This window comes from Neofelis nebulosa, chromosome 13 (assembly GCF_028018385.1).
Source record: "Neofelis nebulosa isolate mNeoNeb1 chromosome 13, mNeoNeb1.pri, whole genome shotgun sequence".
Lineage (NCBI taxonomy): Eukaryota > Metazoa > Chordata > Mammalia > Carnivora > Felidae > Neofelis > Neofelis nebulosa.
The window spans coordinates 63,813,879-63,839,949 of record NC_080794.1 but is presented as its reverse complement, the minus strand read 5'-3'; the positions used below and the strand labels follow the sequence as shown (position 1 = coordinate 63,839,949).

At 47.7% G+C, this 26,071-nt stretch overlaps 1 protein-coding gene across 2 annotated transcripts in view; it reads right to left on the bottom strand.

The window, feature by feature from the left end:
- Positions 1-4,621: 4,621 nt before the first annotated feature.
- The window catches only part of HIF1AN (hypoxia inducible factor 1 subunit alpha inhibitor), a 29,774-nt gene continuing 8,324 nt past the window's right edge, over positions 4,622-26,071 (bottom strand). The window contains exons 7-9 of one of the 2 annotated variants that reach the window (XR_009252523.1): positions 25,729-25,839; positions 19,084-24,922; positions 4,622-18,388 (exon numbers count right to left, since the gene is read on the bottom strand). Coding sequence is in view for 1 of the 2 variants with exons in the window: in XM_058697495.1 (XP_058553478.1) it covers positions 24,878-24,922; positions 25,729-25,839 (156 nt within the window). In the remaining variant the exon portion in view is untranslated. Of the gene's footprint in view, positions 24,923-25,728; positions 25,840-26,071 lie in introns of both variants that reach the window. The other variant, XM_058697495.1, reaches the window with a different exon arrangement.

Below are 26,071 nucleotides of genomic sequence, written 5' to 3'. Positions count from 1 at the left end.
GGAACTTGTGACCTGGAACTTACCATGAAGAGTGATAAGGAAACCAATTTCACCATACAGTGGGTGAGGGCTGATATGGTATTCTATACACATGGCCATGGGAACACCCAATCAGAGTGGGTCAGGGAAGACTTTCTGGAGGTGTCTATGGTCTGTTTGTCTACATATGTCTCTGCCAGTCCTCCCATTTACCCCACCATGCTCCAGTCCATATTTCATTTGTCTAATTCACCTCTGTCCATTTGTGTATTTACTTCATACCCACCTACAAACCATCTTGCCTATCTCTGTGTCAGTTTGAAGAATCTGTTTATTGTCTAACTGTTGGTCTCTTGGTCATCTAGCTGTATGTCTTTCTATTGGTTAGTCTCTCCACTTAGGTATCTCTTCAATTCTCCAGTATTTGTCTGATTTGTCAGTTGATTTGTGTAGCAATTAAGATGCATTTGGCTGCAAGTAACAGATGGCCCTACCAAAAGCAGCTTAAATGATAAGAAAAATATTATCTCTCATAACAAGAAGTTTGGGCGCAGGGAGGTTCCTAAATTAATGTAACTCAGTGGTATCATTGAACACCCAGATTCTTTTCACATCTCTGCCACCCTTGTTATGTCAGCTCTTGATTCTGGAGGAACCTCAAGGTTTTAAAAAAGGCTGCAGCTGCTCAGCACGTTGCATTTTAATACAGTGAATTCCAAGATCCAATAGGAGAAAAGAGGGCATTTCTCTTCCCTGGACCCTTTTATAAGTGAGATAAAATTTCTCCAAAGTCTCCTTAAGAGACCTCTTCCCACATTTCAGTGTTTCAGAATTATAACATGTCATTCCTAAATCAATCCCCAGCAAGTTGAAAGGAATTACCATGATTTTCCTGGACTAAGATTCACCTCTGGGACAAGGGAGGGGTTCAACCCCTCCCCTGCAAAGCACTTGGTCTCTAAACACCAAACAAAAGCATGGGTTCTATTAGCAAGGAAGGAAGATGGGATATGGGGCATGGCTACAGGCCCATTCTGTATTCTGAGCTATACATCCATCTTCTCTGTGCAATCAGCTGTCCATCTATCTGTCTATCGATTGGTCTGCCTGTCTGTTGGTCTGTCAGTGACTCCTAGAGATCCTCTGCCTGCCTGACTATTCACGACAGCCTGTGTGCCTACCTGTACATCTATTTATCCGTGTCTCTATTTGTCTTTTGGTCTGTCTATAAATAAATCTATTAATCAGTTTGTGTGTTCAGTCAGTATGTCTATCTGTCTCTGTTCATCCATCCATCTTGAGTTTCTGCCCACTATTGCTGTTCTATCCCTCACCTGTCCCATATTTAACAAACGGATAGCTCGTTTCCTTTTTTCACCATGGAATGGTCTGAAACTCTTGAAATCATCATTCTGAACAGAGCACACACCTCAGGACCAGAGTTTTTCACCCCACCACCCCATGGTGCACAATATCCCCTCTTCCCAGGTCCTTTCCAGAGGCTGGATTGTTCACGACGTCTACCACTGGTAGTCAGGCCCTCCCTAAGCTATCTGAGCTCCCAGAGTGATTCTGTTCATTCATCATTCTTGAATGAATATATACTGGGTACTTACTACGTGCCGAGCCCTTTCTTAGGTGATGGGCATACAAGGGGGATACATAGTTCCTGCCCCTACTGGGCTTACAGTCTATGCACAGACATGTCCACACAGCCTCACTTACATAGGCTTATATACCACAATAGATGCTCCCATGTGTGTGTACACACAGTTCTCAAATATACATTTACAGACATACACAGCCACATTCCGGCTGTCAGCCTCTGTAAACATTTGTTGAGCCTAATACATGTATGGCACTTAAATTGGTACTGTTGAAAAGCACATCTTTCTTTCAAAGGCACACACGTACACACACTTACAGAGTTTACCGCCTTGGGACCCCAATAGCAGGGCACAGGAAAGTGGCACAGGTTCTTATTTCCAATCCCTCACCTAGTCTGGACTCCCGGCATGACCTTGAGTCATCACTTCTTGACCATATGGTGTCCCCGTGCACAAAAGGGGCGATGCCTGGCCTAGAGACGACCAAACCCCTCTCGTTCTTTGAACTGCTCTACTCATGTTCCTCTGTGCCATAAAAGTTGCTTCCAGTCTCTCACTGGAAATACGTCTCTGTCCTTCCCCCTCTTTCAGTCTGTCTGGCTGTCTCCAGAGGGTCACCCTGACAGTGCTCCTGCTTTTGTGTTTCCCTTTAGAGTGCGACAGTGTCTGGGGATGGGTCTCTGTCTTTGTGTGATGTTTGTGTACTAGGGTGTTCAAGTTCATGTCTGAGTATACATTTGAACTGCTGTGTATTCCTATGTGTGTCTGCTGTGGGTCTCTGTGTGTTTTTATCCAAGTGTGTATGTGTGTACACACTCACATACATACACACACAGGCGCGCACTTGGCTCCCCTAATATGCTGAACGGGCCATTACGCCTCTTGCATGTGGGGCTGGGGGTGGATGGGGAGGGGGGACAGAGGGAGGCAGCAGGATTCTGTAAGAACATTAAATCCCAAATAAAGTAGAAAATATTTTTTAAAATTACCGACTTCCCGTTTTCTCCGAAATGGAGTGAAACGAGGCTGGTCCCGAGGCGGGGGCTCCGCGGGGCCAGCCACTGGAAAGGGGCAGCGCTTTATTTTTTATTTTTGTAATAAGAGGAACTGAATTAGAAAAAACGGGGAAGGAAGAGCAGAGTCAGATTGTTAAAGGATTCAATGAGCTGTGGCCAATGTATTCGAAAGGTGCTTAAGGCAGCAGAGCCGCTCACCAAACACACACTCGCATGCACGCACACACACACACACACCAAGGCACCACATACCGCCATCACACTCACACGACCAAGACAAAGGCACATTCAACCACATTCACACTGGGACACACACTCAGAGACGCACACAGGGTGCACAGACCCACTAAACCCACCCCACATATCCCCCCCACATAGCCAGCACACTCTCCAAGACACAAACATCTATCTCAGGTGCCAGGGCAACTCAGATACACCTCGAGACACAAAATCATCTATTGTGAACAGACACACACAACGATACAGATGCCCACAGACAAACACATGCATTCATGGTCACACAAAGACACTGACCACTCTTGGATCCATACAGATATTTTCATATATTTTGCTTATAAGGACCAAACATGCATCTAACACCTGTGTATTCACTCTTGCAACAAACTCATCATAAACAGAGTTCGCGCTTACTACTCTCACCCAGACACCCACTATAACTGATACACACAGACATCCAGGCCCCTAGACACACCCACACCATCACACACAGTCACCCAACACGCCCCACATGCAATTATTAACAATGATACCACACGTTTATAAAGAGATTTACAGTTGACCATTTATTTCAGTCCATTTAAGCCCAACAATCATCCTGTGGAACAGGTACCCTCATCCCTACTTCAGAGATGAAGGGACGAAGCTCGGGGAGGATAAATGACCTATCCAAAGCCACACACCAGCAACAGGCCACACCAGGAAGCAAGCCTCCTGTTTTAAGATTTCAATTCCCATAAGCAGAGCGCTGAACACACACACACACACACACACACACACACACACACACACAGTCCTGCTCACATACTCTCACGACCTCAGCCTTCCTCTCATCTGTTTAGGCAGGTTCGCATGCTTACTCTGACAGTACAGTCACCTACGTGCGGGCGCACAGTCTCAGTCACCCCTTTCATTCCCTCTCTGTTTTCTGCTTCTCTATTTGCTTCCTAGTCCTGCCTCCCTGGATAGTTGGAGGTCAGGCACACTGAGGGGACAGAGGAGGCATGGGACTCTTGCTCTCAGCTACACCTAGAACCGCATTCCTCCCACCCCACCTCCTGGCTGCCCCAGCCCCTCCTCCAGGGCCTGGGAAAGGTGAGCTCCAGCTTCCCTCACCCCACTCCTCCCACACGTTCTAACTGAGGGGACATTAAAAAGTGCTGACAGGGCAGGGGAGAGGCCACCTGCCTGCCCGCCAGTCGGACCACTTTCATCTCAGCCGCCTCCTGCCAAAACCACCCGCCCTGGCCTGCCCTCTCCCAGGTCCTGCTTTATTAATCTGGCCCTGTCTGGCCAGCCAGGCCTGCCCAGGCGCCCTCCTCTCCCCTCTGCCTCCAGCTCCAGCCAGCGGGGGAGGCTCCACTCCCTGCACCAATCATCCCAGAGGCTGTGGAGAGCGCCTCCAACAGTCTCAGGAAGCTTGTTCTCCGCTAGATTTACTGCAGGAGACAAGGTCTCCCAAGCTGCACTCCCAGACACACAGACACATCACAGTCCTACATTCACATCACACAGCAACACACAGAACCACCCACAACGTCAGCCACACCTGCTGTTATTACATCAAGTTAGACAAAAGACCCAAAATGATAGGCACACATAATGACACCTAGAGGAGCCTTACATGGTTACCCACGGTGGCCGTCATTTTGAGCATACGGCCAACACATTTACATACAGCCCTCATGCGTAATGACACAATGCACCAACATCACACACAAAGACACACTATCACTCATCATGTTGGTTGCCCATAGTGACAAGTGAACAGTACCTGCCTCATAGCAGCACTTAATAACTTAATATTTATTGAATGAATAAATGATACAGTAGCAACACACTCACACACCAAATGCACATGTACACCTTACAGCTGAAATGCATATGCCACAAAAAGTGGAAACTAGACCTGCTGAGAACACCCCAAGCAGCATGTGACTGAAGTCAGAAAAGCAGACAGGAGGTGGAATGAAAGGAAGTCAGTTGAGACAGGGTTGGGGACAGGGCATTCAGTTAACTTTTACAACTGGAGACATCTTTTCGAAACAATCTAATCCTCGAATAAAGCCCCAGCACTCTTTAACAGCCCTTGTAGCCTCATCTGGTATACGGAGCCAGCCGCCTGTCTGCCCACATTCCCGCCTCCCACACTACACTCTGGCCTCGCTTGTTCCCCCACCAACTTCGCTCCCTCCGGCCACAGGGCTTTGCATATGCTGCTCCCTCCACCTGGAACACTTCGGTTCTCTATTCTCCCAGTTTACTTTTAGCTCTGGCCTCCAGGTTACTTTCTAACTAGGTTAAATCTCACATGCTACTACAGACTGAATGTCTGTGTCCCCCCCAAATTCATATGTTGAAACCTAATCCCCAATGTCATTGTATTTGGAGGTGGGGCCTTTGAGAAGTGATTAGGTCATGAAGGTAGAGCCCTCATGAATGGGATTAGTGTCCCTATAAAAGGGACTCGAGAGCTCCTCTCTCCTTTCACCAAGTGAGGACACAGTGAGAATGGTCATCCCATGATCCAGGAATTGTGTCCTCACTACACATCAAGTCTGCTAGTACCTTGATCTTAGATTTCCCAGCCTCTGGAACCGAGAGAAATAAATTTCTATTGCTTATAAGCCACCCAGTCTATGGTATATTTGTTCGAGCAGCTCAAATGGACTGATAACCACTTACAAGTCCTCCTTTTCACACCGTTGATCTTCTTCGTGGTACTTGCCACAGATGTAGTTTTTCTACCTCTGGCACTAGACCAAAAGCCCTATGAGGGCAGACAGTGACTGCTTTTGCTTCCATTCACTACCAGGACTGGTACCTAATAGTCCAGAGGGCCTGTGTACTCAGTGCATAGTTGGTGCTCAATAAACATCTGCTAAGTAAATGAATGATCAACACAGAACATAAAAGAACACCAGAGAGACAGCTCAGCTAGAAGTTAACAAGTCCTAGAATGCTAGAACTGGGAGGGATCTGAGAAAATCCTGAGTTTTTGTTCTTGTTGTGTGACCTTGGGCAAGTCCCTTCATCTCTTTGGGCCGTTTTTTCACCTATAAATTAAGGCATCAGACTTTCAAAATGTGTTCTGTGGGACTCTAGGGGTTCTCAGGAGCATCAAAGCTGCTGTGGGCAAAGGTTGGGGCAAGGGTGAGCAAGTTTGCTGATAAAAGCCACTTCTACTTTTAGCTGTATGTTTTTTCAGAATTGAAGAATCTAAAGTTTAAAATATTCTTTGAGGGGCGCCTGGGTGGCTCAGTCGGTTGAGTGTCTTGACTTGGTTTCGACTCAGGTCATGATCTCACAGTCCGTGAGTTCGAGCCCTGTGTTGGGCTCTGCACTGACAGTGTGAAGCCTGATTGGAATTCTCTCTCTCCCTCTCTCTCTGCCTCTCCCCCATTTGCTCTGTCAATATAAATAAATAAGCTTTAAAAAATATATTCTTTAAAACTTCTGTACTAGGTGATCTCTAGCTCCATTCTAGAATATCACAATGCAACAGAAGCAAAATGGTTCCAAAACAGTAAGATACCAGAGCACATGCTGCAAAGTTACCTAAGTGGAACCCCACCTGCAGAATCAACAGAGGAAAAGACCAATAAGAACTGAATGAGCCCAACTGGAGGAGGAGTCCTAGAGAAGAGAGTTTTCAACATTTTGTGCTGATTTCTAACTCTGGTGACAGACTCAGACACCAGAGAGCTGATGAGGGAGGGATCAGGGCACCACTTCCCAGAAGGACAGGTGATCAACTTGACCAGTCAATAAAGAGCAAGTCTGGCCTGAATGGGAGTAGCAGATTATGGAGGAAGGGGGAGCAGAGTGCAGGGTGGTCTACAAGCTTCCTGAAAAGCCCACACACGTTGGGTTTTCCCAAATAGGAAAAAACTCTATGGTCAGGTCACCTAATGGGAACAAACTGTATCCTGGGGAAGGGAAGACTGAAGGCGCAGGAAATCACTGAGCCTGGAGGGCTGGGTAGGAAAGCCAGATGAATCAGAATAGTTACGGGACATGGGCTCCCTGTTCTTTTCTGTTTCTTGAGGAAGAACAGAGGAAATAGCCTAAACTGGGGGGTTGGGGAGTGTGCAGAGAAAGGCCAGAGGATTGAGTCTGGAAAAATCCATTACTTTGTACCTAAGTTGAGGATAGTTACTTGGGAACCCCTTAGATCATAGAGGAACCTCCTTTCTGGTTTCCCCCCCTCCATCAGCCTCACCACTGCCTCTCTCAAATACACCCTCTTAACCTGCCTTCAGAACCCCAGTTCTGCCCCTCTCATCTTGAACTCCAAAACCTCCAACTCACCAGCCACCTTCACCTACCACCCCCTTTCCTCAGTGGCTCCATTGCCTGACTCTGCCCTCCACCCTGCTGCTGTCTTGAAGTCACTTGCTCTGAAAGCAGTCAGACCCTGGGCCTTTTCTCTGTGGAGCCTGGCACTAGTGAGGCCTCCAGGAAGCTCTTGGCCTCCTAGTATCCTGGCCTCTCTCCCAGCAGTTCTTCCTCCCTTATGTGCAGAGAAGGCCAGGCTATCTGAAGATTGTAGCACTTCACATCCTCTCCCATGACCAATGTATCCGCAAGTAGGACTTCAAATTCAACCAGCAACCCCACAAGAACAGCCCTCAATAGATGTGGATTACTGACTCCCAAATCTGTACTTCAGTCCTGACTTCGAACAGTGTCTCTGGCTCCTCACATCTCTCTCCTCCCTATCATCACCTTAAATCCACCATAATCACCATGTCCCAAACACCAGACATGGGTCCCAAACCAGCCCACCTCCCCTAGAATTCCCTCCCAGGTCAGTGCCTGCCAGATCCAGCCCCAGCCACTCTCCATTCATGCATCTTCATGCTGGGAGTTTCCTTAGTGTTTCCACTTACTCCAACCCCAAACTCTGTCCAGCTCATGGCTGTTTCTTGCCAGTGTTTGGCCTCAATCCCCTAACGAGTCTCCAGACTCTCCCTAACCTCTTCCCTGGCTGCACGAGTATCTTCCTAAATATAACCTGCCCCTCACCCAGAACCCCACAGCTCTCTACCTCTCCTGCTCGGTGTCCAGACCTCTTAGCCTGGCCTTAAGGGGGTTGGCCCCAGCCTACCTTTGCAGACCTCTCCACCTTCCCCTCTAGGGAGCCTTGCTTCCACCAGGGTCTGATCCTTCCCAGGCCCCTACATATCTCTAAGTTCATTCCAAACGTCCAGCACTTGCTCAAGCTGCTCCAATCTCTGGCACTGCTACTCTTCGGAGTTAAACCTCAAAGCATCCTTCCCAGATGGGTTTCTCCTGAATGTTCTCAAGTGGGGTGTGACTGCCCACTGTTAACACTCCTGGGTCCTGCCTACCAAAATGCCAAAACCCAATAGCTCCTCCAGGCCACTCTGGTAACAAAAATGTCCCTGGTTGAGAACCACTGGCTGGATCCTATTCTTTTACCTTTCCCCCACTACCTGACCCTCTCTAAATGACCTGTGCCCCAGGACCTTCCTTCACTTTCCTCAAAGTCTTCAGTTTCTGTTGAGAAGCAGTAAGGGACAAAGACAACAATAAAATAATACCAATTAATGGCATCCCCTTACGTAAGTAGTACTCTCTATGAGGAAAGTGAGGAGAGAAATCAAGTTAACTTATCCAAGGTCACCTACCTGGTAAGCAGCTAATAAAAGGCATAGCAGAAAATAGACACTTGAGTCAGAAAAAAATCTTTCAAATACTAATTCTGCTACCAACCGGCTATGTGACCTTGGCCAAGCTACTTTCCCTCTCTGAACTTCATTTGTGAAATGGTAATAATAATAGCACCTAATTCATGGGCGGGGGGGGGGGGTGCTTGTGAGAATTAAATTCATTTATATAGAACAGTGTTTAGTACAAAGCAATGCTCCCTTTATGCATCTCCTTACATTTTTCTCTCCACTCAGAATCCATCTCAGATACTTAAAAGGAGTAACAGTAACTCCTCACATTTGAATCCAGGCCCTTGACCCCCACATTGTATGGTTGCCGCTGTTCCATCAAGCCCCCGTAGGTCAGGATCTGACAGCTGTCCCTCTGTTCCCCTAGCAAGGTCCCTCACTGCCCTCATGGTGTCCTGGCCTTTAGGCTCCTGACACAGTTGTAATATGGTTACACTGTGACTGGCTTGCTCCATCCTGCTCCCAAAGGCACAGCTTCAGACCCTGCCCAAGACCAACCCCAGCCCAGCTCCACTGTGTCCTGGCACCACTGGGCAACATGTTAGACATTAGACTACTTTGATTCCACCATTGCCTTCTTCTATGTTCCTCCAGCCCAGCCCCACCCCAGGCACTTTTACTTGAATAAGCTGACCTCAATCATGACTATTTTTAGATCAAAGCCTGGGTCCAACTGGAGTTCCTCACCTCACCCCTTTCTTCACATCTGAGGCTTTGACCTTTTAGGCTGTTTCCATGTCCTTCCTTTCCCTTCTATAACTGGTTCTTCCCGGTGTTGTCTTTCTAGTGACATCAGTCTCTTCCTCTCCAATGGCTTCTTCTCCTCTGTCCACAAATCTGTTTCTCTACCTCTAACAAAGCTTCACTGTAGCTTTTCAAAATAATGGACTGCCTCCAGTCCTGCATGTATTTTTCAAAGGATAGCCTATATAGTCTACCTTGCTGCCCGGATCTCTTCTCCACCAACTCACTTTAGCCCCTACCATTCTGCTGACTTCTTAATCACCGACTCTAATGACCTTCCTTACCCCCACCTCCTATTCCAAACTCTTCAGAGTTCAAGCCTGTGATCACCCCATGTCTGCCTCTACTCTCTTGGTTAAATTTTTGATGCCCTGGGAAGTGCTTCTTTGGCATGTTCACACCTGTCCCTGTAGCCCTCTTCTCTCCATCTCCTTGGGTACTCTCATTTGCTTCTTTAGACTCGATCCTCAGTGTCCCTGCAATGAGCCCAATCCAGTTCCTTTCCTCTGGCCTCCAGCCTCATACCTCCTGCTGCACCCAGACCTTCCTGCCCTTCTCTCACTCTGCCCAGCAGTGATCAGTAACCTCTAACCAAGTGGCCTCTTTATTGTTCCCCAAACCTTAGATGGATCCAGGCCTCTGTAGCTTTGCTCCTCTGTGGCAGAACATGTCCCACCCTCTAATCCAGTATTTTTTTTTCATAAAATTATAGAAGATAAATAACTAAAAATAAATCCTACCCATTTTAAAGTGCAGCCTAGTCACCCCGCTCTAGGGAACCTTCTTTTGTAGGTGTTCATCCCCCTCTGACCTAGGTGTTTACTGGCAGAACCCACAACCCTACTCTACTGAGTCTCCCTTTTCACTGTGAGTCTCGTCTCCCACATCAGCTTCTGGGGTCCCCAGAAACTTAGAAACCAGAGTGTCCGCAACAGGTGTCTATCCCTCAGGACCAAGCTGAGGGAGACTGCATCAGATGGTATTTAAGTTCTCTTCCAGCTCCAGTGTTCAAGGATTTGAATTTGAGGATTCTTTCTAGAATGTTCCTCTGGGAAGGTCTTCAGAGTTTCCGGAAGGTGTTTTCAGTTGGCAGACATCCACATGCTTGCGAGCTGCTGACAAGAGTGCCCCCTTTTGGGGAGTTGAGCCCCAAGAGAAATTACACAGGTCAAATGTTATTGTGTGTGTAGGCAGAGGAGATGAGTGTGTCCTGGGGACTGACTCCTTTCAAGTCAGTCATGAAATCCAGAAAGGAACTTTTGAAAATCTCATTGCATAAGCTAACCTTCTCCTACACACACACACACACACACACACACACACACACACACACACACCCTTATGCCCTCTGGGGGCAAGAAAGTTCCCCCAGAAGCTCTTAAGGAGCATCCTCCTCCCTCTTACTCAAAAAAAAAAAAAAAAAAAAAAAAAAAAAAAAAAAAAAAAAAGTTAGAAGGCTGAGCTCAATGCCTCATCACAAATCACAAAGCATGGCTGCCCCCACGGGGCTTCACTGAGCATCGCAGTCTCCATCATTATGTCTTCTTGGCACCATCATGACAGAACAAACCTCAATCTCCAGTCCTCCAAGAAAACGTCAATGTACTCCACCTCAACCTCTCAGCTTCTTCCCCTCCCAGTACGCTCTAACCCCATTCCCTTCAACACATTACACCCAGTGCTCCAATACACCAACACCCCATCAAGTGGCCCCCAGCCCTAGTGCCAACACTCCAATTCCTCTATAGCCCTCAGTATACCCAATCTTCTCAGTTCTCAAACATCCATTTTGAGCTTTAATATCATATCCCCATCTCCAGACCCATCTTCCTTCTCCATCAAGGCTACAGTTATCTGGAGAGCAAGCCTGTGTACTCTTGCGAGCCCAGCCCGATGATCCCCACTGTCCCTCCTACAGGCTCCAAGAACTAATGCATATTAACTAGGTCACCTTCCATGTCCTAGGTCAATTTCTCAAAATGTGGTCAGAGAACCATGAACATCAGAATCACCTGGGGAACTGGCTAGAAAAACAGGTTCCTGGGCTCCATCCAGAACTATTAAATGACTGGTGGTGGGGTCAGAAATCACATTTACAATCTTGTCTCATGATTCCTACACCGGTTCAGAATCATTGCCCTAGATGCCTCATTCAATCTTAACAACTCCATGAACTTGGCATTGTTATTCTACTTCAGTTAAGGAACCCAAGACATATAAAGCTTAGGTAAGTTGGTGACAGTAACACAGCCAGTCACTATGGGGGATTTGGGTTCACCCCAGATCCCACTGTGATGGAGTCCTTGGTGTCCCAGGAACCCTCCTGCCATAGAAGCAGCCCTCTGCAGCTTGTGCTCCGTGCCAGGGCAGACAAGAGGTCATGTGCGGAGTAGCTCAGGTTGGAGTATGTGGCCGTAATAGGAGCCACATCTGGATCCCACACGTTTGTGCCCGGGCAAGCTTTTCCTCACCTCAGTCGTCTTCTTGGCCACACAGAAGTCCCAAGTCAAACACGACTAAGCTGAGTGCCCCCCCGTGGGCTCCCCATAGTGGGGAGTGCGGAAAGTGCAGGTGCAGTTGCAGCCAGGCCACCCACTCCGCTCTCGCCATTGGCTCAGGATCCATGTGGAGCGAGGGCGCCACGTTGTGACCAAAATGGGGACTGCACATCCCGGGGGAGAACGATGAAAGGTGGTGCTGGAGATGCAAATGTGCAGCTTCCTTCCCACTTCACTACCCCATTTCCTACTTACTCCCATGCTGATCCCCATTCTAGACCCCATCGAAGTAACCCTTAGTCCTCCGACTAAGAAAGGCCTGGGATGAGACTCACAGGCCAATGTCTGTGGGTACCCACAGGATGGGAGGAAAGCAGACTCCCAGATTTTTTCCCAACCTCCAGAGAAGTGCTCGAGATACACTTTGTATCTTTGTTTGGGTTCTGATTATACACCCCTGCTCTTCATCCCAGAAGCTCAGCACCCGAGTTTCTAGAAAGTTTCTGGAGGTAGTCAGGCCCACTGCCATGCTGGCTGCTTGTCAAAATATTCTCATTTGTCACTGACCTCCTTTAGAAAAGAGGACCCAGTATTCCAGAGGTGGCCTGACAATCTGAGAAAGCAGTGGAGTGATGGCCTCCCTTGATCTGGCTGCTTTTTGGTTAATGCAATTCGTGACTGTATTAGAGGTTTTAGCAGTCACATCACATGGTTGACTCCTATTGAGTTTGCAGTCAACTAACCCCCCCCCCCCACCACCAGGTCTTTCTTCATGAACTGCTGTCAAGCTGGGCCCGCACCCCGCCCAGTACTTATGTCATTGATTTTGTTTTAACCTAAGTGCAGGACTCTACATTTATCCCTGTTAAATTTAATCTTGTTGGTTCCAGCCCAGTGTTCCAGCCTGTTGAAATCATTTTGAATCCTGACTCTCTCATGCAAAGTATTAGCTGCCCCCTCCCAGCTCTATCACCTGCAAACTTGATGAACCTGCTGCCTTGGTCAGTTGTCAATAAAAATGTCAGACAGGACACAGGCCCAGACTGATCCCTACAGCATGCTGCTGGAGACTTCCCTCTGGCCTAGGAGGACATGGATCCATTAATCAGCCCTCACTGGGTCCGGCTCTTCACCAAGCAACATGACCATTTGGTTCAGATGTTTCTGCTATGTCTACAGATACTGTGAGAGGCTATCAGCTGCACTGGTGGAAATTTCTCTTGCCCCAGGCTGTGACCCCAATATCATGACTATGCCCTCTTTCCAAAGTATATAGTGCTATTTATTTAATTGTAACATTAGGAGATTACAGGCCCCCAGTGGTGCTCCCTCCTGTATCTCTTGTCTCTGCAGATATTTCTGAGCTTCAGGATCTCCCTGAGTTTAAGCAACTATTGCCATTTCCTATCTTATCACCCTGTGCCTTCTGAGACCCTATCCTCACACCTAAGTTCTCTCCTGTCTTCTCTTCTGCCTTCACATATATGCAGTAGCCTCCCTCCTCTAAAAAGCTACTAGTTGCCTCCCTAAACTATGGTTGGCCTCTGCCTCTTTCTCTTGAAAATCCAAAACTCACCTCTCATGTCTCCTGAACTGTCAGTAATCTTCCATACCTCAGGCTAGAGAGAGCAGGTATAATCTAAAGCAGAGAACCCGGGCGGGGGCGGGGGGGGGGGGGGGAGGGGAGGGGAGGAACCCTCACACACCAAACCAAAGTGAGGCTGTGGTCAAATTATAAAGGTGATCAGGAAATTCACAAGAACTGAGACATGATTTAAGTGCCTAGGCAAAATGTCTGGGCAAGAAAAGGCCTGGAACTGGTCTGGTCATAGAAAAGAGCATCAAAACAGGGAAGTCTGAGCCTGGAAATTTCTCACATATTTCCTAGAGGGGCTGAATCCCATCCTGGGACCAATCCAGGTGGGAAGACAGCCTAGCTGGAGTGCAGACAAGAACAGAGAGGAGGTTGGGGCCTGCACTTTTCCTGAGCCCTTACCCAAGGCTATGAACCAGATGTTGGAAACCTCAGAACCTCTAGTTCAGGGGTCACATGCTTAAAAATCTATGGGGCCAGACAGGCCACAGAAATGAGACAAACCAGGGATAAACCAGACAAACCAGAGACACAGTGACTATAGCAAACTGGAAGAAACACCCCCAAAAGAGTGGCAGCTACTCGGCTCCAGCCAATTGTCCTATAAATTTTATTGTCAGATCTTTTGATTTTCTAGACAGGCCAAAATCTGGCTTTTTAGATGGAAATTGATTTTAAATGCTAATTAAAAAAACTTTAAGAAAACATGTCTGTATTTCTGATTTGACCCATGTTGGCCAAATTAACTGCTGCCAGTTACCTGGTACTTGGAGAGGCTAAAGACTTGGCTTTGTGATAATACTACATTCCCTGAGTTTTCTGATATCCATATGGGTGACTTTTGTGTAGAGAATATTAGTTTTAAGATATTAGTTTTAAAAGGTATATTCAACTTTCAGAGTTACATAAACCTTAGTTTTGCTTATGAAACAAAGGAATTTGGTTTAATGGAAGGTTAATGTATTTGATTTCCTCAAGTGCTTCATTTATCTGACTGAAATAAACCTTCCCAAGTACTTATTATGTCTCCAATAAATTAAGTTTATAAATATAGCAAATCTTAAATCATTTAAAATGTTCCAAAACTATATAGAAACTTAGCAAGATTTCAACATAAGATTCAAGCCTAAATAAATTACTCAACACTCTTTAATACAAATGGCACAGGGGCACCTCTGTACCTCAGTCGTTTAGCGTCTATGGATTTCGGCTCAGGTCACAATCTTGTGATTGTGAGATGGAGCCCTGCAACAGGCTCTGTGCCAAATGCTCGGAGCCTGCTTGTGATTCTTTCTCTCCCACTCTCTTTGCCCCTCCCCTGCTGGCCTGCTCTCTCTCAAAATTAATAAACTTAAAAATGAAAAAAAAAAGTATAGATTCCTTAAAAGCAAATGTAGTAATGCTGTGGCTTTGATGTTCTTAATTAAACACTACTAGCCTTCATTCTAAGTCCTCCAGTGCTAAAAGATTCGTGCCTACCTATCAAAGAGGCAACTGATGCTGCCCTATATAGTTTTGAGGTCACCTTCTCAGATGGCTGAAGGTGTAAACCAGAAACTCTGGTTGGACCAGTGACTGAATTGTAAGATGGGACCCAGAAAGTCCTACTTGTAGCCTCTGGAAAGACCTACCAAAGGACCTCCATTATTTAAAGAGGTGGCCACTCAAATCATCCCTGAGTTCTATGCTCTTCAGTACCTAACTGCATTTTCTCACAGAAGACCAGAACCCCAACTGGGCTACCATATACCCTGGTTGGGGTAATGCATATCCTTGGCTCTAAAAACATCTAGAAGTCTTTCCATCTTGAGGCAGCTGGCTGGTTCACTCAGTAGAGCATGTGACTCTTGATCTCAGGGTTGTGAGTTCAAGCCCCACGTTGGTCATAAAGATTACTTAAAAAACAACAACATGTCTTTCCATCTTGAGGATAACTGCTTTCTTTTTATATTCTTCCTTTCTGAGAGGACCACAACTCTTACAGGTATTGAAATGATAGCTGGATGAAGGCAAGACATCTTCATAACTTTGACTTTTAGTCACTATTCCTAAGGTTCTTCTGGCAGAACTCTGGTCTTCTCACCCTTAGTTCACTCTGTCCTCCACTCCATACAGCCTCTGCTCGAATGGCTTTCCCTCTAGCAGTCAGCACCCACCTTTTTTTTTTTTTTAATATGTTTTAATATTTATTTTGAGGGAGAGAGAAACAGAGTGTGAGCAAGGAGGGGCAGAAAGAGAGGGAGACACAGAATCCGAAGAAGACTTCAGGCTCCCAGCTATCAGCACAGAGCCTGATGCGGGGATTGAACTCACAAACTGCAAGATCATGACCTGAGCCGAAGTCAGACACTTAACCGACTGAGCCAACCAAGTGCCCCAGCACCCACCTTCTTTCTTGAAATTCTCACCTCTCAACGTCACCCTTTGTTCATCCACCCCTGTACCAACTCAATAATGAGAGTCCCCGTACTGCACCCTCAACACTGTGGGATTGTGCCCCCTTCTCCACAATTCTTCCCTTGCCTTTTTCTTGCCTTAAAGGGCAACTGATCTCACCCTAGAAATCTGGTATTACTTGTTCCTATTAAGGTATGGATAACTGAGACCCTTTTATGCTGGGTAAACTGAAGCTTTCTTGTCTAAGGGGAAAAGAAGTGAAAGAAAGGGAACAAACATTTACTGGGCACTTACTAGATAGGTACTAGGCAGTGAGGCAGCTCATTCATTCCCAACAGCCACATGAAGAGGCCTGTTAAGAAACCAAAACTCAGAGATGGTAAGTTATCTGACCATCTCAATGCTGGGAATGGTAAAACCAAGATTCAAACCGAGTCCATGCCAACTCCAAAACTGCCCTTTCTCACCACACTGCTTTTTCTTCTTTAATCAAAATCCTTCCTAGTCAAACATTGGCAGGATGAAAGAACAGTGTACTGGTGGGAAACGCTGCTTTACTACTTCCTCCTGAAAACGTGGGAGGCTCTAACCTGTGAACTGTTGCAATTCTGTAACTCATCCATTCTGGAAACGCTCTCCTAGACCCTCACCCCAACAACCACCCAACAACAAACACACAGTACTCTGTTTAGACGGCATTTTCATGTATACTGTCCCATCTATACTGTAAGCAAGGTAGTAGCAGTATTAGCCAATTTTAAATATGAAGACTGAAGCATAGACACAAACATCCCCAAAGTCAACCAGCCTGTGAAAAGTACATCTACATGTAGGTTCACTGCCCTTGAACCTTGTTTCCTTTTCACTCAGCCAGTGTCCTCCACAGACACTCTCCTGTCCCATTTCCTCTCTCCTTCTGGGAATTAGGTGGTAAACTAGAGCTTAGGTCTCTGCTTCTGTTCCCCAAGACCCCGTCCTGGCAAAACCACCTTTGTCCCCAGCCCTTCCTCCCACAGACATTCAGGCTCTTCCAAAGCCTTATGATCTTTTCCATTTTGCTCTTCCACCAAGCCATCTCCTGTGAGATTCTGCTTCAGGTGTGGTATCCTGAGTCAGTAGGATCCAAAAGGCCCTGCTGCCAGCAGTTTCCTTCTCTCCAAATACTAACTGAACACCGTTCAAAGACACTTGGGTCTTCATAATAAACCACTTCCTAAGTGCCCACACTGAATTGGTATTTTTACAACATTCCCACGTACTCGTGTAACAATATTGCAAGCCATGTGCTATTTCCCAACCCTCACAGGTGAAGAAGCCAAGACCAAGAACCCTCAACTCACCTAAGGATGGAAGCAGGAAGCAGCAAATAGGGATTTCAAACCCGGGAGGCACATCTAATGCCTCTATTCTTATTAAGACATCACACAAACCCTTGTGAGATCAAGGACCACAAACTGACTATAAAGTGGGTAGGATGTTGCTCAACCACCACTGTCAAAAGCTCACTATTTGAAAACTTAGAGGGAACCTTCTTAAGTCCATGGTCCTGCTGCCTATCAACTAGTATGGTGGCCTCTGCACCAATCTCCTTGCCTCAAAGTCCCTGCCTGTGATGCCGCCAGCTTGCACACACCTTCAGTGCCTCTTACCCCTTGGCAGCAGTTCTGACATTTTCTACTGTCACTGCCATTGTTTTAATATTATAGAAGAGAGATTCTGGAAGACCATTTCCCAGTGATGGTGGTGTGATAGGGTTCTGTGAATCAGGTCACCGAGAAGGGGCAGGGACTCGTAACATAAGCAGGAAAGTTCATACCTCTGCTCTGCTCATGAGTTGACAACTAGACTTACCCTGAGACTGGAAGCAGGACCTGCTGCTGGAAAGCTAGATGAGGAAGAGGTGAAGCCTTTGAAAGACAGAAGGGCTGACGCTTGCTATCAAATAGTCACTCTGCTAAGCCTTTCTTTACAAACCGTATTTCATATAGCCTTGGCAACGTAGTAGTTATCCCCATATATATGAAGGAGTTACAAGCAGTCTGTCATTTTGCCCAAGTCATACAGAATGACAGATCTAGGATTCAAAGTCAGGTATGCAGAGCCCTCATTCTCAATCACTACCCTATGTTGCACTATACACTTTATATTGGAGAGGTAATAAATACCCAGCCCAGATATAGCTTACATTTTGGGTTAAGGAGTAGAGCTGCCCTTAAGGACCAAAGAGAAGGCTTTCAGGGCCCGGAGCCAAAGAAATCTAGAAGTGAAGAGGTGAATGCAAAGCGACTACAGAATGGCCTATAGTCTAGGAATGACTTGGCACAAGCTAGAGAGGGGTCTTCTTCACCCATGGGGCTGGGGACCAAGGTTAGAGGCAAGAGGTTGTGTGTGGCTACAGAGGGGGCACTACAGAGAGGCTCAGCTCATAGTGGGGAGGAAGGGAGTGGCTCAAAGTGGGAGACAAAACCTAAGAAATCAGGAGGATGTCAGTGTGGAAGAAGCTGAGAATTCCAGGCAGCCAGAATATACCTCGGGCTGACTTCTGAGTATCCAGCATCTCTTCCAAGTAGGGTGGCAGAGTGGCTCCAGAGGCCAGAATGCAGACAGATTTCTGAGAAAGAGGACAGTGGAAAGGTTGCAAGGGAGCAAGTCCAATCCATCTGTACTCCAGGACAAACTTGGGCCAGCCACCAAAATGATTTCCAAAGATTTCTGTGGCTAACCAAAGGGTTTTCTTCTTTTAGGGTCCATCATCTGGCTCCTTTCTAGGTGTTATTAACAGAACCCTTAAACATGGAGGAGCAGAGGGTTTGTTTGGGAACTGGGAGAGAAGCCAGAGAAGAAAGGTATGCCTTTCGCTACTCCCCAACCTCTGGTTAACTTCTAGATATCAGCTTAGCCTATGTTATTTCCTGCAGGAAGCCTGCTGTGAACACCTAGCTTCTCCTTTGCACATCTGTAATGTTAACTGCCTGGTTGGTGCCCCCACTGAACTGAGAGCACACAGGCACAAACTAGCACCGGGTCTGGAACAGAAATGCTCCAGGGCACTCCACAAATGGCAGCTGTTAAGATTCTAGTCTGATATTTTTCTGGATTCTCTTCTAAAAGCCCCTCTACCCCAGAGCTATCTTAATACACATATAATTTAAATACAGCGAAGAGCATGGAATAAAACTGAACCAAGGAGGTCGGACTTGACTGCCTTGGTGTCTCACAGTAGGAAACTGGCAAGAGCTTCTACAGGGGTGATGGAAACTCTTTCAGATGCCCTCACTCCTCACATAGCGTAAGGAGAGCTCATACCTGATGACTTCTCACCCTGGCCTTGGGCTGGTGTTGAGAGTGGTAAAGTCTGGCTGTCTAGACAGAAGGCATCAGGCATTTCCCTGTTTCCCTCCTTCTAGGACAGGTTTGGGTACCAAAGCCCTTCTGTCTGCCTGCGACTCGATGTGGGTGTCTCCAGGGCATGTTCCTTGTTCTTTCCTATGGTTTTCTTGAGAGAAAAAAAAAAAAAATCACTGGAAATCTGCTCACAAATCACTGAAATAAAGTTTCTGAATAAGTCACATAATAAACGTAACCACCACCACCACAGCCATTTATTAAGTGCTTGCCAGGTACGTGCTAAAGCTTTACAAACATCGTTTCAGTTAATCCAACAACCCTGAGGTAGATGTTTTCAACACTCCCCCTCGCCCCCCACACATATCATTGTAATTGAGGAAACTGAGGCTCAGAGAGGTAAAGTCAATCAACAAGGTCAAACCTGGCTGATAAGTGGCAAAGCTAGAAATCTGAACCGGAACCAAACACATCTGACTCCAAAATCCATGCTTTAAAACACTATGCTAGGTTGCTTCTATTGGAAGGTAAGGACACATGCCCCTTCCCAAAATACTACCTAAAACCCAGACTTTGGGTGGGGAAGAAGGCAAGGCCTAGTTTTTTTCACTTCTTTAATCAGTTTTTGTGCCTAAACACTTGGAGGAGTGGAAAGACAATCTGGGTAAGCTGACCACTGGTCCCTCACCTGCTATCCCAGCTTCCGTGGCTTGTCTCATCGAAGACCTTCGCTCCAGACACAAAACTACTCAACATGCTGTTTCCGTCCCAGCAAGCGCTGAAATGCGGAGACCAGCCAAACTTGGTGACTCAGAGCATAGCCAAAGATATCACAGACCAGGAGACATCCACAAGATGACCACAATCCCTGAACTGCTTGCTGGACCGTAAGGCACACAGATGCATTCGGATGGAAACACAAAACTGCTTCTTCCACCCTGGCTTGCCAGGCCTGGCCCCACTCCTGGGGATTCTCCTACCCAATCCCTCCTCATGATTCTCCGTTATCCAAGACTCTGGGTACCCTCCCCTCACCCATCTTTGGAGGCGCCACTGGCCATAGATCCTCAGGCCTCATGGTTGCTAGTGTCTAAGGCCTCGTCCCCTAAAAACGCACCAAAAGTGCTCAGTCTCCACTAAGGACCCCAAGACCTGTGAGGATTAAACAGATGGCTGAAGACTAGCAGAAGAGCCACCAGAGTTAGAAAAGCTAAACAGGCTACACAGAATGAACAAAGGAATGCTACGTGGGCAGAGTAGGCACAGAACAAACAGACTAACCGCAGGTCAGAAGAGAAGATGACTCAAACATGCTCAGGGCTGATCCCAGGGAGAGGGATCCTAGAGAAACTCTATCCCAACACTTGCAGCCATGGACGTAGCTTTTGAAGAGAGGGCAACACCCGTTCAGGAAAAAGGCCCTTGGTGGAGACTGGACAGAGGGAGGCTGAGTAGGAGAAACTGGAGGAGCCCTGAAAAGGGAAACTGGAACATCTCTTCAATGCAGGAAGCTTGAGAGGACACCAGAGAAGTCAGCAGGGACTGGAGAACGAGCACCGAAGGTCCCAGGGAAGGACAAGAACAGGGTTGAAAGGCCAGGGCCCCTGGAACCCCATGAGCCACTTCTCAGTGCACCCCGGCATCCATCCTATTTGGGTAAAACTAGTCACTGAGGGCCATTCCCTGCAGCCCTACTAAACTCTGCATCCGATCTGGAAGGGTAGAAGCCACAGAGGTAGGGAACTTATCAAGGAAGAGAAACAGTCCTGTCTGCGAAGTTCACATTCTGACAGGAGACAAGGAACCACCCTTTTCCCCAATCTTTGAGGGAGCTTCTAATCTAAGGAACCCACCACATACAAGTCACAAAACTGAGGAACAAATACCAACTAGTGCAAATTAATACAGTCCCTGAAGTTTGAAGACAGAGGAAGAATGAACACAGGTACCACAGAGACCTGGGAAGATCCAGGTTGGGACTCTCCACACCTTACAACTCAGCCCACTGGAGGTGATCTCATTACCTGTTCACATATCTGGGTGGGGCCTCAGTGCCCTCCACGCAACAACTACGGCTGAACTGACTGGGAAGAATCAACATTACTCCCTGGGGAGCCCAGAGGTTTGCTCTCTACTGATCTTCCTCATCTCTCAACAATCTCTCATCTTGTCCTCACAGGGCGCACGATTCATGGCTTCAAAACCCCTGGTTGTTTCATGTGGTTTCCTCTCCAACTAAGTAGAAGCTCCTACAGGATAAAAACTAGGTTTTCTCCACACCCTGTAGCGTTAGAATATAACAAATACTTGTCACAAGAAGGGTATCTGGGGTGTTGAATTAAAAAATTTTTCCACAAACAGCAAGCATGTCACAACTATTCTGTTGTTATCCTTTGCCCTATCACTTGCAATGGACACCCATCTCTCTCTCTTTGATGGCTCATGCCTATACGCGTCCATTCCTGTATCCACCTCAGGCTGGGGACTGGGCCCACCTAGCCTGTCAAGAAATATCAGCTCAGTCGGCTCGTGGGAACAACGAAAGGGTACGTGGCCCAAGAGTCTCTGGTGGGGGCAGAGGGAGGGCCTCCCCACACTGGGCTGGCCCACTGATAAGGATCCTTCCCCTCTCTGTCTCCTAACAGATTCAGATTAATGATCGCTCATTCCTAATTGTCAAATTTCTTTTCCTTCATCCTGTGTCTAATCACCAGTGACAGAAACCATTACGCAAATGAGAGCAGACGACTTCCCCCAACTGTTCGCGTTGGTAAAAACCTTGTAATTTAGAGCTCTGATTTGTACGGGAAGCTGGTCTCCCCCAGGCATCCTGGGCATCTGCTCAACTGATGCCCAGAACAGCCCCCCTCCCTCCCCCGAACTCCAACCCCCCAACAAATATTTGACTTCACAAAACAGTAGTTTCCTGTGTACCTGCTGGTATAAAAATGGGAGCCTGCAATATGGCTGACCTCCATTCAGGCCCAAAGGCCCACCTTCCCTTGGTGTGTCTGCCTCTACACTGCTGGCCAGCACAGGAGTAAGCAACAGAGCAGGTAAGTTTCCTCAGCTGCAAGGAGAATTTGAGCCCGAACAGCCCTAATCTAAGTAAGTGAGGGAAGGAGCCTAGATCTCTTCCTTGGGGGAAAGGGAAGCAGCAGAACATGAATCAATGTTCTTAGTTATTATCTAGAACTGAACCTTCAATCTCATAGGTGCAGACGTGTGCTGGGAGAAATTATGGGGCTCATTCAAGGACACACAAAAAATGCACTAGGATCTAGAACTCCATTTCCCCACAGCTCCTCCCAGCACTCTACAGGGCTTCCCAGTAGTTTTCCCAAGAGGTCTTTAGCTGGAGCCCAGAAGAGCTTTTACCCTGAGCTGTATCTCATGCATCTTCTTGGGCACTGCCCAGCGGGGTGAGATCCGAGGATGGCTTGTAGTGCAGAGGAGGAGGAAAGGTAGGAGAACCAACAATTTGGTGGAAAGGGAGCAGGGGGTTTGCAGCCAAATAGCACTAGGTTTAAATCCTTAATGCCATTAATCACTGAAACTGCTCTGAACCCATCTCTTTAGCTGTGAAGTGAGAATACCCACCTTGCAGGATAGTGAGGAACAAGATGAGAGCACTAGGCAGGTGTCTAACTATCAGGGTCACTATTATATTATCCATGGATCAGGACCAATCCTATAAAGGATCCTCCCCCTTGGTAGCCTTAGGTCAGACCTGTGTCAGCACAGCACCCAGCAAGGACCAGCTGAGTGGCACATGCCTCCTGCCGTACGTCACCCTCATCTTTGAGGGCTGAGCCAGGAATGCAGCAGACCTGCTAAGGAAAATGAAAATAATCTATCTTTCAAAGTTTGACTGTGGTCAAGTTTATCATCTGTCTGCCTTATTTTCTTTGCTGCGCTCCTCTTTCCCAAAAGAGATAGAGGGATGGAGATCACTGCAATCATATTTTCCAGCATTGGCTATATTTGAAAGAACTACACTTGAGAAGGTACCGTGTTTGCACACCCACGCTGCATCAGAGAACCCCGGAATGGGGCACTACAAATAGACGCCCCTCCCCAAAATACACACACAGATGCACACACACATACACACACCCTCTCAGTCCATCAGTGCGCTGTAACTGTAAACTGAGCTTCGGGACTTAGAGCCACAGCTCAGACACTGAAAGTAAACCTTTGGCAAAAAAAAAAAAAGGGGGGGGGGGAATAAAATCAGTTTTCCAACTCCAGCTCCTCTTTCCTTCCAGGAAGAAGGGGCATGGAGATGGGACTGGAGGTGAGAAGACACAGGGCCACCACACTGCCCAATTCCAGGGGCCCCAGTTCCACTGAGTCACGTGACTGATGGCCCTTCAAGTGGTGCAGTGCCCAGCTATAAGCTGCGGCCCTGACACGGGTTCCCACAAGTAACAATGAACAGGAAAAAAAAAAAAAATTCCACTTCTGTGCTCCATCGGTTGCCCTGACTTTCAAGAGTGTTTGTGGAACATTACAGTGGGGTCTGGCAGAGGCGCTGGCTTTAAGAGGCAAGGCTACATTTTTGTCCTTGCCCTGAGGTGGATGACAGTGGCAAGTTAGCTGCCTAAGCTTGACCCCATTTCATCTACTCAGCCAGGAAGGACTGCAGAAGAGGACATGGCCTGGGGAGTGAGGGTCACAGGGCCTGGACGCTCTAGCCAGTCAGCCTCAGGCAGTTTGCAGTGAGACCCGAAGAGTGTCCAATGGCTAAAACTAAGTATAAAAGCTTTAGGCTAGGTCAGGCGGTACTTCCCTGGAGCTCACACTGTCTGTCCCACTGGACAAGGTTAAGCAGTGGAGAAACCTGGTAAGCAGAGAGGCAGGCCAGTGTGGACACACACATGCATGCACACACACACCACACACACATCCACAGAGGCTTATACCCCTAGAACCTAGAGAAGCCACTACAGGAGGACTCCCTTGGTACTCAGCACAGGGAGCCAAGAGCTGGTGCTGAAAGAGAGAAGCTGTATGTGTCTGCAATTTGGAACTTATACATAATCCTTGGTTCTCGTATCCCAAGGCTGTTTTCTATGTATGGCTTGAGCTTAAAGGTCCGAGTCAGAACCTTGTCTAATTCTCTCACAGGAAGCCTACCTAGGCTCATAGAGGCAAGCCTCCCTCTCACTTTCCCCACGAAGAGTCCCGGTGGCCATTCCCACCCAGCCTAGAGCCTGACTCTGCAAAAACTGGAAGGAGGCAGACTGACCTGATGGTCAGGAGAGCTCTGGCCCTGCAGCCCAGGTGTGGTGGGCATCCAAGACCATCTCCTCTCTCTCAGGCTGAGGCACTGAGGTTGCAGGAGACAGGGCTGAGGGCCAGCAGCGCCATCCTGACCCAGGAGAAAGCAAGAAACAGATACATACACGCGTGTGCATGCACACACACGCACACACATCCTGAGGGTGACAGACTGACACACACAGATGTGATGACAACCAGAAGCTGGGACTCCACACACTGAATGCAGGACCTTAGGGGGCAGAGAGGGAAGATGCTGGGGCACAGAGGCAAGGGCAAGAAGTCCCTCCAAATGGGAGTGGAGTGCCAACCACCCTGCCTTGCCCCAAACACCTGCCTCCAGGGCCATGGCAAGAGTCCAGTCCATTAAGTGCAGCGTGCAATACTAGCGCCTGGAGTCTCCTGTCCTCATCAATGAAGCGGTGTGGACGGGCTAGCAGTCACCTGGCAGGAGGCCTCGACTCCTGGCAGGCTAGTTGTATCGACCCTTGATCATTGTGTTCAACAAGGGCCCCACCTGTGAAGAGACATGAGGAGCCAGTCAGAACTGCCTGTCCCCTGGCCCTGGAACCAGACATGGTGTGTCTGGAGGCATTCGATGTCCAGCCAAGGGCAGGGACAAGGCTTTCAATCTTTAAAACCCTCTAACCTACTCTCTTCCTGGAAAATATTCCAGGACATGGTCCCCTCCTCTGGGTCCATCTTGTAATACTTTCCCTCTCACAATACCTTATAAGCAGCACCAAACTGACAGGTCAGAGGAGCCACCCAAGAGTGCCTGCATGTTTCTTAAATGTGATTTAAGAAGGTTAAATGCCTCTGTATCCTGAAACGGTCACCTGCAATTGGGGCTGGTGCCACCTCCCAATCCCACAGGTCCTCTGCATGCTGAGGCTATCCACAGGAAGAAGGCAAGAGCATTACAAATACCTCCCCTGGGTACCCAATGGGCCACTGGCACACCTGTGTGGGAAGCAGGTCTCAACATTACCTAGAGCAGCCTTGGCACAGCTGGGAGAATGTGAGGAGATGCTTTACTGCTCGCTTTCCGTTCCAGAAGAATCCCCTCAGGGGTCCCCAGCTGGCACACAAGCCCCACGGGGAACATTACCACTAGCATGGAACAGATTATAATTGATCCACCAGTCAAGCCCAGCTCTCACCAGAAAACAAAGATTTTCTGAACACACCCATAACCTCTATGGAGAGAAAGGACACCAGACACTGAAACAGAGGAGCTATGGAGAACGTGACACCAATCCTGACTTTTCTTGGTCACTGCCCACTGGGCCACAGGAGTGCCACCTTGGGGCAGCCACATACCTCTTGTGGGTTCCCCAAGGCCTCTCCAAGCATCTTCTCAATGTTTCTCATTATGGCCACTTTCTGATGGGCTTTGAGAGGATATTCAATTCTCTTAGGGGTGGGGGCCCCCTGCAAAGGAAGCAGCAGCTCAGGAAATGCCTTTAGCAGCAGGCTTCAGTGTAACCCACCGTTCTAGAAGCTTCTTCCCTTTTAAGAAGCCCAGTTCAATCCCATCCCTCTTCATCTCCCCAAAGACCTGGGAGTCACTTGCAGAGATAGCGAACCTCCCCACCCTGCCCCCAAATCATTTATTACACCTACCTCACCCCAATCCCATCTAGGGGGAAAAAACCCATATTCA